Below are 12,409 nucleotides of genomic sequence, written 5' to 3' on the forward strand. Positions count from 1 at the left end.
GTAAATGTCTAAACAGAAAGGATAAGGAGAGTGGGGAAAGTGACTCCTCGAAAAAAGATTTCGCATGGGACAAAACTGCTAATAATAAATCATCATAGTGATTCAATCGGGAAAATCGATAATCGATGTTTATCATGCCAACAATGATTAACTTTCACGGATTACTGAAAACGTTGCAGAAAACATACAACTTTTAAAAATAAGAATCTTCATTTTAAGACTTAACACTTCAAAATAGAATGAAAGAATCAGTGAATACTGAACGTGAAACTCGAAATTTCCAAATGACTTACAAAATATGTTGACTATTTCAAGTAGAAAATTAATGACTAGTAATTAAACTACTCGACTCTTAGCTGTCAATAGGTATCAAGAGTTTGAATTTCACTTTGTCTAGTTTTATACAGACAACCGAGTAGTTATTGTAAAAACAGCTTGACTTTATACTAAGCAACCAATAAATGAATAAGATATTTCTTTGGTGTTATTTTGTACCAAATATTTTTATTTTATAAAAATAAAAACAAGTTATTGATCATTTTTGACGATAAAATGAAACTGTTATAACTTGTGACCGCAGATTAGAGAGCAGTGACTTATCGATCGGGACAATGACGCGTGAACCCTAATGAGCAGCCCAGAGTTCTGATTGGTCCTGCTTTCCGCCTAGCCCAGCCAGTTGAGTCCAGAACACAAGTCTCAGCCTCTGCAATATGAATCATGTAAATCAAACATACTCGGTTTATATACCAATCAAGCAGACCACATCGTACCATAAAATAGAAAATAACATTTGTACAAGATTTGGCCAACAGGAAAATGACACGTGAAATAAATATTGACCAATAGGAAAATGATGCTATTTCAAGTCCAAGGATAGCATTAGACTTAACAGGATAATTTTTGGGATATTTTTCTGAATATCCCAACAGAAACATTACACATTAATACAAGGTAATGATGTCATAGTCGTGATAAGAATAGAACTGATTTCGATTGCCTAATCTAAACTGTTTAGAGAAATTTATTTGTAAAAAAGTTCAATAAAGTCAAACTTACAAACATTTTCAAATGTCGAGCACAAACTAAACCATCTCCACCATTGTTTCCTGGTCCACAAAAAACAAGTACAGAACCATTGGATTTAGTTAGCTTGTTAAGGGGATAAGCCTGTGTGGTTTAAAGGAAATTTATAATGTACTGAATAAATGGTAAATAGATAGATTACAAAAGTATGTTTTAACATGAAAGGTTGTATATATTATTCATCGACATTTTTTTCATCAATATACTGTGAACTAAATTAGTTCAAGCACAATGACGAAGGTTTATATCAAATTTTTAGATAAATCTATTAGCAAAAAGAGAGAACCTAATTGGTTAGTTCCTTTATTTTCATTAAATGACGAGTTGGCAACTTTTTTTTGAGTAATCTATCTTTTAAACTATCAGGAAATAATGAATACTGAAAGCGTTATTACACGAACAGTACAGTGGTAAAGGTTATCTTTCATGTGTAAAAGCAATGCTATATTATTCAGTAGCTTCGATTAACACTTATGTAACTAGATACTTTCTTCATTTTGAGCTTTCGATTTAATAAGAGAATCTTTTTAATCATTTCCATTTAGAGTAAAGAATCAAGAAGATTTAACAACTAGAATACATGGCTCATTGTTATGTCTATCACAATAGTATTCTGCTTATTTATTCATTTCTATGTATACTTAACAATTTTTTAAAAAGTACTTTACGAAAAAACGAGCAGATTATCTTTTTATGGTTTCCAACTCAAGATGAAGAAAACACACTGAACTATATTAGATAATAGTCAGAAATATATTTCAATACAAATTAGGAAATGTTTACATATCTGATAAGTTATTTGGAATATATATTTTACAAAAATAGAAAACGTTATTTATCTCTTACTGAACCAGTCAGTCAGTCAGTAACAACATAGAACTTCGTACGTACGTACATCAGTCCGAGTTGCCATACCACATTAGCACAGAGATGCAGTTGTCGATTCAAATCCCGTAGTGGTAGAGGTAATAAGAGTATAAGCAGTAATCGGGAAGATTAGGGTTTGGAGATGTTATTTAAAGAGTATAATCCAGTGAAATAAATTTGGGAAGAGGAAAAAAGGGACAAAGAATTCAGAAGATTAGAATTTGGGAAAACACAAAGAGTGGATGTACCTGCGCCATTGCAAACGATTTTGAGCTATGTCATTCAGGGTCTCTAACCATCGGTTGCTATCATCTCGCGGATCCCAACAAGGTAGTCTACATCTACCAACATGGCTCAGTTCACTTGTCAATAACTTCATGGATTTGTGCCATGTTTTGGTCTGGCTGCCCCTAGCTTTCTTCCAACCTACTCCTATACCATGAAACATCGCACGTCGGGGCAGTCAGTGGTCGGGCATACGTAACACGTGTTCCAGCCATCTCAACTGATGACGTTTCACTACGTCATCAATTGATTTGCCATCCTTACCTAGTACCCGTTTCCTAACAACTGCGTTACTTACTCGGTGGTCCCAAGATATACTTCGAAGCATTGCTCGTATATCCTGGAACCACCGAGTAAGTAACGCAGTTGTTAGGAAACGGGTGTTATAAATAGAGAATATTTAAATTAAGAAAAATACTAAACAGCTTTATTTCTGTCATTATATACCTACTCTTTAAAACAAAAATGTATTTATATAGAAAATGGTTCTTTGTACTGATCTATCTCACTTCAAAGACCATAGTCACATTATGATAAGGAATCTAGTGATATGATAGGATAACATGGCAATCATTTTCATACGCTAAGTTACTATTGAGTTATGATATTAACCTTTTGTTCGATGATGAGAATACTTCATTTACATGATTTGTTATCACAATAGTAATGATATTCAGAGAATTTAAAGAATAGGTGAACCATAATAAATACAGTATAAGATAAAAACATAAGCAATCACCTTATTGATAGCAACAGCACAGCTTAGACCAGCTAATTCCATCAGCTGATCAACAGAGAAAGCATATTCTGTAAATAATTCATTATCTACTTGTTGAGCTTCTACCTGACTAGATAAACAACACAAATATGAAATCAGTAAATATCTACAGTCACTCACACACAATCAACTTACAGCTTGATATAGATCTGCGTTAGCCCACGTCACATCATATCAACATGATGAGATAAAATTAACAAGAGGAATAGCGAAATAGTCGAAACGATATTTGTAAGGAAGGATTAAACATTGGGCAATATAGTTCGAAAAGAACGAACGATTTCGATGGATAAAAAGTACAAAGCAATGTTGAAAGTCAATATCCACATTTGTAAATGAAGATTAATTATACATGGAAGTCTAAAGATGATCAGTAAATGAAATCCCACAATATTAACTATGAAATGATAATCAAATGAAGACGAATTCAAATTGTTTGAATTTTTAGAAATTACTACAATTGAAATGTACAGAAACCAGTAATAAACCAAATAGAAAATATGTTGTGAAGCTCAATTTTAATTACATTAGTTTGTGACTTATTGTAACCAGCATATAATAAGTTGCGTTTTAGTAGAATAGTGTAGATTTACACTACAATATATTTGTAACCATACTTCTTGGACTTAAAAATCTGTCTTATCTACATTCTGAAAATATCGTTACTTGAATTTCTGTAACAAAAGAAATTATAGCAATATACTGAGAACCATAACCGATCTAAGTTAGAAAACTAATGAAAACTGGATAGCCGTTTCGTCCTAGTACTGGACTCCTCCGCATCAGTGCGCGTCTTCGATCCCCAGATCGGGAACTGAACCCGAGACTTCCGGTCTCGCGAGCGAAAGCTAAACGTCCAAACCACTGCACCGGGGTGCAGTAGTTTACAAATCTGACTGAAATCATTCAAACGTAGATGTGTCGTGTTTAACCCATATGGGTCATTCTAACATGATAATCCTGACTAATAATAAGATTTAGTTATTACAAATAGATTCTCATTGAATTTCTAATTTAAGTTTTTTTTTAAACCTAGGATTCAATTTTGGTAGATCCTAATTAGACCGCTTTGAAACTCATTCAAATATAGTTATTGCGTATGAACGTGACTCCATCAACTTATTTACTCTGAAAATTAAGTTAAATCCTATGAATATTAGATTTATGATTTCACTGAATGATGAGTAGTAATGGTTAAAGCACTCGGTTAAAAGGTCAAACTTCACTCACTTCAGTTTGAGTAGTTAGATAGTATTGCTATCCTTTACAAAAACGATGCGCCTTAAAGTTGAGTACATGAACCTTTATTTGGTAAATGAACTACATTATTATTCCATTTGTCAGATAGGATTACCCTATGTTAATAGTTAAAATATCCTGAGAAAAATCCAGGATATATTTTTGGACTGACTTGATACCTGAGATTAGTGAGAGAAATTGAACAAATTCCTATCAGTTCCCAACTTAGTTTATAAAAGATTTGAAATTATTCATTATTTACAATATGTAGAAGATGAACTCATAGACAATAATGAGAACCAAATAAAGCATAATTGATAACTTATACACCATTAATGATATCAACTTCACGACCTATGTTGATCAGTTTATGAATTTACAGTTATTCATTTTTGCGTTAGTGTATATTTTTCCAGTCAATTAAGAAGAGGAATATTCATAGATTTCATGACTGAATTAGCTGGAATAAAATCAAGTATACGTATAACTACCATGGTTTAATTGTCTAATGGACGTAAAACAAGTTATACCAGATTTCCTCACTCCTATTTTTCTTTTTAGAAATTAAAGTTGATAGAATGCAACAAAATAACCACAGCTTTAATGTACTGAATATTTTCTTTTTATGCAGTTATATCCAAACAATGTCCTAACATGGTTAACAATATCGATTTCCTTTGAAATTATCATTGCTATAATTTCATACCATCGTATTTAAGTCCTACTATCGTATTAATGCCACCACTCTAGTTTCACTTCTTGTCTGTTATATGCTCTGTCAGCACTTTTTCGAATTAAATCCATTACATAGAGAGTTCAGCAAATAGATGATTTTAAATAAAGCAGGAAAATATCTGGTTCTTATTTTGATAAGTCAAAAATAAAATTACGACGTTTTTTTGAGACAAAAATCATTACCTTAAATAACTGACAGCCATATTGGAGAATAAATATCGGGTTCGTATACAAGGAAAATGATACTTTTGAGAAAATAACGTAAACGGTCTAATCCCAATCTAAAATGAGTTTTAGAAAATATAAACAGTTTTAAAATTATTTATTCGATAATTTTATTCCATTTTAAATAGGTAAATATTTAATGTACAATACTAGGAAGGAAGCTGCTTAATTCATCCACGTGTTATTAAGATATATTCAAGAGACAAGATATAAATTGAAACATTAAAAGAAATGAAGCGTTGACAACAAGTTTAACATATACCAGACATCTATAAATAAAATTTGACGCTTTCCACTTGAAGAGTATTGTGTTTAGAGATAAAATAAACTATATGTATCCCGTACCATTTGAGACTTGTCAGTGACTCATCACTTTAGTTCAAAACACAAACAGTGGATCAGAAGTGACAACAAAAAGGTTCAAACTTCCCTCATTTTAGTTATATGCAAAACTATTGACAATGGGTGGACGTATATACTTTTTATCTTCCCTTTGGGCATATTATTTTACTTATTTATTTGAACACATAAATATTGGTACAAGGGGGCACCAAATATATATGCGCCACACAAAACAATGACAAGGAGGAGGGAAAAAAGAAGGTAAGGAGAGCATAAGGAAAAAAAGAACAATAACGACCAGATTAGTGTAAGGCAGTGTAATAATAATAATAATAATAATAGGGGAAACGAAAATGTACAACCAGAAGAATTCTTTCAGTTAAAGAAGATACAACCATTTTTTTATGAAGAAAGTAAAAGAAGGTTACAGCAGGATCGCCACTGGCTTCTATCCTGAGCCATATCTGATAACGTCTCTAGCCACTGTGTCGCACCATCCCTAGGACCCCAGCCAGGAAGTCATGAAGGACCAACAGAAGCCAGCCCTTTGCAGCTTTCTTTCATACCACAACACCATGTCATGCACTGACCACCTCTCCGCTTTTTCCAACCAGTCCCAGCGTCGGCAAATAATGCACAACGTGGTAGGTTAAGTTAAACTGAAAGGGACTTAAATGGATCATACGGTGTCACGCCCCCAGTAAACAGATAATAGTGACCGTCTGCTGCAACTATGCTCAGATAACTGTCTACTTCTAACGAGCACCAATTCCAAGTACAGGGTAAACATTGTCTGGCGCGAAAACCCCCACAATCGACCCAACAATGTATTCAAATAGACCACATGGCCATCAACCATTGTGGGAAAGGCCTGATAAAGGACTGTCGCTCATTTTGGAGTGTACATTTGAACTCAGGTCATGCTCCAGTACGAGTACGCATTTGTCAAAGTCTCACTGGATATATAAAAGTTACCAAAAGAAAACCTCCCGGAGTTAAAGTTAATGATAAGTCACGAATAAATCTTAGGAACTGAGAAAGGAGTTAATCAACCATGAAATCGATACCCACCCCAAGGTAACTTGGGGATGAAATTCAAACGGCAATGACACCCACCAGTAACCGGAACTAAAAGGTTGAAAAATCAGTGGACTTCAGCAGCTTTTGCTTAAGTAACAGATGCTTGAAAACTCATTCCCTATGGTTCCGAATACTATGAGAGGAGGCAGTTTAAACGTAGGCTGACAAAAGGCCTGAGCAATTATAGCGAACAGTGATTGGAAGCGAAAGCAGAAAATATGAAAAAGACAGCAAAGATAGATAAGAGTAGGCAACTATCGAGGCTTTTCAAGGAAGTAGATATTAAAAGTGCGATTGTAAGACTATATCGGAAAAGGTGGGTCCGTTATTCACTCTTAGTCCAGGAGATTGAGCCAATGAACAGAGCACTGAGGGAAAAGCTTAAATCCTGAAACTTAAGGATGATGACCTAGTTTCGCCAGTAAAACTAACTGAGATCTTGTCTAGAATCAGACAACTGGACGCAACAAATTCTGATTGGTCTCGATCACCGATCATCCTAGTCTATAAGGAAGAACAAAAGTGCCTAATCTCAGTATTTTTCTTGGAAATTCTGGGGGATCTTGAGGTTTTTCTTCAAGTTATGTGGAAATTTGTACTTTCGCACAGAGTCGAGGTAAGACTTGAGATTTACCAAAATAATATGAATTTTTGGGTAAACTCCATACCAGGGGAGATTTTGAGGTTTTTGTCGCATTTCCCCCAAACTGATGAAATGTTCCCCGAAATTTTGGAGAACAAGAACATGTATTCGTGATAATCACATAAGGATCGTTTGGGCAAAAACAGAGTCTAAAGCATGATTCTGAATAACACTGCATCTAAACACAGGTAAATTATTCAAGCATCGTGTCCTAACAAAGCAAAATGAAAAGCACCACAAAGTAACGTACTGTGTTGAGATAGGCGCGGTCACTAAGCCCCAGTTTCAGTTTGGAAAGGATATGAGACTGGGTGGCTTGTGTTATTCCTGGAAATGGTGGTCTTTTAGAAGATCCAAACTTCTTTTGAAAGCTTCAACAGATGGAGCTTTAATCATTTGTTGAGGTATTGAATTACATTCGTCGATGGGTTCGATAGTTAGTTAACAAGTAATTTGTTTTGGGTTCGTGAAATTTCTAGAGTAACCTCGCAAATTCTCTGTTTCGGGAGGCAGCGAAAATGGAGGCATACCAGATGAAAAGTGGTCATTAAGTAATTTAAAATCTATGATCAAATAACATCAGGTTCTTCCATATGACGTTAGAAATAGATTTAGTTTAGTCAGTTGATCATCATACGGGAACTATGCTATTCCAGGGATCAAATGGTTCAAATGGTTGTGGACGGAATAGAAGAAGCTTTCGCTTAACAGGCTTCCGTGTCTAGTAGCAGGGGATCACTAAATCCTCCAGGCAGGAACCTAGGTATGTTAACAATAAAGGAGGAAAAGAAATTAGTAAATCATAGTGTGATACTATCCTTAATCCTTAAGAATAGATCAAGTTGCCTCTTGAAGGACTCCTGGAAAGTTGCTTGGACAAGCTCGCTCGGCAGCGAATCCCAGCATTTGACAACTCTTAAGGAGTAAGAGCTGTGTCTACAGTCCGTTCTGCTATGTTGTGTCTCCAGTTTTCGGGTGTTACCTCTTAGGTTAGTGTTGGAACTAAGCTTAAGCAGGTGTTTGAGAGGATGTCCAGAAGTGTTAAGGATACTATAAGCCATCAGAAGGTCACCTCTAAGACGTCTATACTCTAATGGGTAAAGGTTAAGTGAACGGAGGCGCTCTTCGTAAGGTTTAAATTTGAGTCCTCGAACTGATTTCGTGGCTCTCCGTTGGATACGCTCCAGGGTGTCCTTATCCTTTTGGAATGAAGGGGGGAATACTATGTTTCCGTACTCTAAATGGGGACGGATAAAACTATTGAAGATTATATGGAAAATTCTTCCGTCAAACTGGCCAAAAATGCGCTTCAATGTTATCAGTGCAAGGTTTGCTCGGAAGGCATTTTTGTCACAGTTAGCGTAAAACTTTAAATCGTAGGGCACAAGGACTCCTAAATCTTTTTCGACTTGGGATACTACTAGAGAGGAGGTACCTAAGTTATAACTGTAGTCTGCGACATGTTGCAGATGGAGTACTTTACACTTTGAAGTGTTAAACGTAAGTCCGTTATCGTCTGCCCAACTTTGAAGTCGAGTCAGATCCTCCTGAAGTGCCCGTATATCGTCTTGGTTGCATATCTCTCTCCAAAGTTTCACATCATCAGCGAAAAGTAATAAGTCTGGCGTTTCCTGTCGAGGAAGATCATTTATGTAGATCAGGAAGAGAATAGGTCCTAGTACTGAGCCCTGGGGAACCCCACTAGGACATTCCATGGCCTGAGATAAAGTGAAATTAACCCTGACCTTAAAATGTCAATGGTGTCTGACTGTTTCTTCAACGAGTTGCCGACCTCACGTTTTCATATAAGCCCAAGTCATCGATGAGGTTGTAGAACCGAGCTCCAATTGAGTTGTCGCCTCCGGTATACGTGTGTTCCGCGAAGTTGACTCTAGGGAGATTAAAGTCCCCTAGAATCAGGATGTGTGTGAAACCAAGACGAGTAGAGCGCGATAGTCCTTCCAGCATACGACTATCGTACTCGATGTCGGCAGTTGGCTTCCTGTGAATGACTCCGCCTAGACACCTCGAAGTACTAGACAATCTTACAGAGCACCATATCGATTCCTCAAGATTGTTAAACTCGAAGTTATGAACTTGATGCCCCTCCAAGCAAGAACGTATGTAAACGGCTACTCCGCCCTCAAATCCTGATTTTCTGTCATTGCGGAACAAAGACATCCCAGGTAATGCCAACAGCCTAGTTGCTGTTCTCTGAACCTTTTCCCAAAGCTCACTGCCTTTTTTTAACCAGAGGCTAGTCACTTGTATGCAGTACTCAAGTTTAGGACTCACGAATGCTGTATATAAAGTCAAAATGTTTTAGAATAGACAGGGCTAAAAGCTTTACGTATTGACCATAGAGCTCTGAAACCTTTGGAGGCTATTGCATGGCAGTGAGTATTACTTTTTAGGTCTTGGATAATGATGACTCATGGGTCATTGTGTGTCTGGACAACAGATAGCTCAGTGTTATCCACTGTGTGTGCATCTGTACCTTGTTAACCAATATGCTTCGTAATGAACTTGGAAACGTTTATCGGCAACTGCCAAATCCTAAACCATTCAGATAGTTTTTAAAGGTCATTTTGAATCTCTTCACTATCATTTTCAATTCTTATCACTCTCCGTATCTTGACATCTTCAGTATACAGTAAAACCAGTAGTGATAGAAAACTAGGGAGTTCATTTACATACATTAGGAACAAACAGCAGTCCCCAAACCGTACCCTGTGGTACTTCGCTAGGCACAGTTTTACAGATAGATAACAGATTGATTAAAACGTATGCTCAGAGTATATGCTACAAAATTTACTAATTCTTTTATTAACCCGGGAATCATTTTATCGGGCCCCACCTGTCTACTAATATCAAACTTATTTATTTCTTCTTCAACTGAATGTTGTTTTTCTTCTCCCACACTAGGCTGTTGCTGATGGTTTTCAGGTAACAGACATTGAGTATCTTGTGTAGACAATTGTTTATCAATACTTGTACATCTTTATGATGGTTGTAGTAGTTCTCCATGTTTCAGCACTGTACAGGTAGAACTGTCTTGATGTTTGTATTGAAGATTCTAAATGTGACGTTTGCTTGCAGACAGTTTCGAAATCCATAAATTCCCCAACTGTAGAAACGCTGCCCTTAATTTGCTGGTCTTTGCCATTACATCTGCATTAGGTATTACTTGTTCATCGATGACGCTGCCCAGGTATATGAAAGTCTTACACCTCTCCCAGGACTTTTCCATCAAGTGTGACTGGGTCGATGTTCTCTGTGTTGTATTCGAGGATGTTGCTTATTCCCCTATGTATGTTGAGACCTACTGATTCACAAGCTTCTGCCACACTTGCTGTCTTCCCTTTCATTTTTCTTGTGTATAGGAGAGAAGAGCGAGGTTATTTGTAGAGTCCAAACCGATCAGATACGTGAAAGCTTTCCAATGTATCCCGTGATTTCCTTGGAGTGGGGAGGTCTTCATAATCCATTCTACCACTAGACAAAATAGAAAGGTGAAGAGCAGGCGGTTTGTATGACTCCGGTCTCCATCCATACACCACTTTGCAGTGTAGTCCGTCGTGTATGTTCCGTATGATGTTCACGATCTTCTCGGCCAGCGACTTCGTAGTGTGGATTAAGGTTCCGCAGTGGGCTGAGGATAGAATAATATTTTCAGTGTGAATAGTGGTGAGTTACACACAATGACCACGTCTGTAAGACTGAGCCATGCCACTTCCCATCTCACCATTCTCGACCTTTATCAAGTGTTACATGTTAAATTTCAATCTTTTCAGTAATCATATGTTCAGCTTCGAGGATCATGTGGTTGGAGTTTAAACATTTGAAGAACGAGTGTTTCGTTTGGTTAGCAATGGATCATTGATATAATAGTTTAAAAAATGAAACAAGGTGACATGTAGGTTCTTTTCATTGGTTTCAAGGAACAGATTATTAATTCACTTGTTATATTTTCATGAGGCAGGTTTTGTTACCGAATGAATTACCATTTATAATGTCATGTTCTACTCCTCGCCCCTTACTTTGTATGTTTTTTTTCTAACGCCGCTGCTACTGATTTTTTAAAAATAAGTCCACTGTTGTTCATTGATAAAATGAGCTTAATCTTGAGGTCAAGAAATTATTTTCATTCAGTAGGAGCCTATCTGTACGACTTTGACCGCTCACCAAGTACACTCCGAGGTCTTTTACAGTTTAAATGGTTTTATTTTGCAACCAGAGTGTCTTCATCAAATTACCACACTTCCGAGAGCTTATCTAACGTTTTGAAGTATCGTGAGTCCTTTTTCACTCGAGTGTTTTTTATACTGTCAATAGTTGACCTATGTTTCAGGCCATAAACACTAAAGCCCTTCACTTTATGTCACTTGTTTATGCATTGAATTGAATCCAAAGTGAATAACCATGTGTAGTTAGCCTGGTTTCTTAGCTTATGAGCCTCAAGCTAAATGCAAAAATGTCGCGGATAAATATTGCTTGACAACGCTGCTCTCGGAAACATCCATTCTAGTCGAAAATTCCAGAACTAGTTTAACCAGAAGTCAGGAATGAAAGGATGCGATACTCCATTTGGAAAACGTGGTCTGGTAATTTAAGCTGAATACTTGCTGTAAGAGATGCTCAAAACTGCATGCATGACCTAGTATGGATGTTTAACCGAACACCTTCAGCTGGCAGTGTCTTCGGTAAAACTAATGAGACTAGCTTCAATGTCAAAGATCTACCAAACTATTATTTTCCAGGACTTATATACCGCCACTTGTAATTACACCAGTGTCCTTACGGTGAATCTATCACTCTTGGACTTATCTCTCTAGAACTTTACTAAAGATGACTGTTAGCGAAGAATATGCATTGAAGGTATTGATTCATGTTTGACTGCATTTAGATTCCTTTGTTTGCCGCTATGTTGGCTTCGATTGATGTTCATCTAGTCATCGCCTGATGTTAATCTTATGGTGAGAGTACAATTTATAGACGACCTTTGAGCGACACTAGACTGGCCTTGAGAGTCTTCACCTAATAACTAGGACCAAATGAGGGTTATAACCTGTGTGAGGAATTAGAATTATGATTTACGGTTGATGGTAAGGGTTAGGAATTACATTTAA

General features: G+C 36.5%; 1 protein-coding gene across 2 annotated transcripts in view; it reads right to left on the reverse strand.

Annotated features, from left to right (window-relative positions):
- APOA1BP (NAD(P)H-hydrate epimerase) overlaps positions 1–9,046 on the reverse strand; it is a gene marked incomplete at its 3' end in the record, with an annotated part of 31,037 nt that extends 21,991 nt beyond the window's left edge. The window contains exons 1-4 of one of the 2 annotated variants that reach the window (XM_051209259.1): positions 7,531–9,046; positions 5,174–5,271; positions 2,978–3,086; positions 1,060–1,170 (exon numbers count right to left, since the gene is read on the reverse strand). In XM_051209259.1, coding sequence (XP_051074702.1) covers positions 8,081–8,995 — 915 coding nt within the window. In that variant the 5' untranslated portion in view covers positions 8,996–9,046. Of the gene's footprint in view, positions 1–1,059; positions 1,171–2,977; positions 3,087–5,173; positions 5,272–7,305 lie in introns of both variants that reach the window. The other variant, XM_012944238.3, reaches the window with a different exon arrangement.
- Between the last annotated feature and the right edge of the window lie 3,363 nt (positions 9,047–12,409).

Source organism: Schistosoma haematobium, chromosome 1 (assembly GCF_000699445.3).
Source record: "Schistosoma haematobium chromosome 1, whole genome shotgun sequence".
Classification (NCBI taxonomy): Eukaryota; Metazoa; Platyhelminthes; class Trematoda; order Strigeidida; family Schistosomatidae; genus Schistosoma; species Schistosoma haematobium.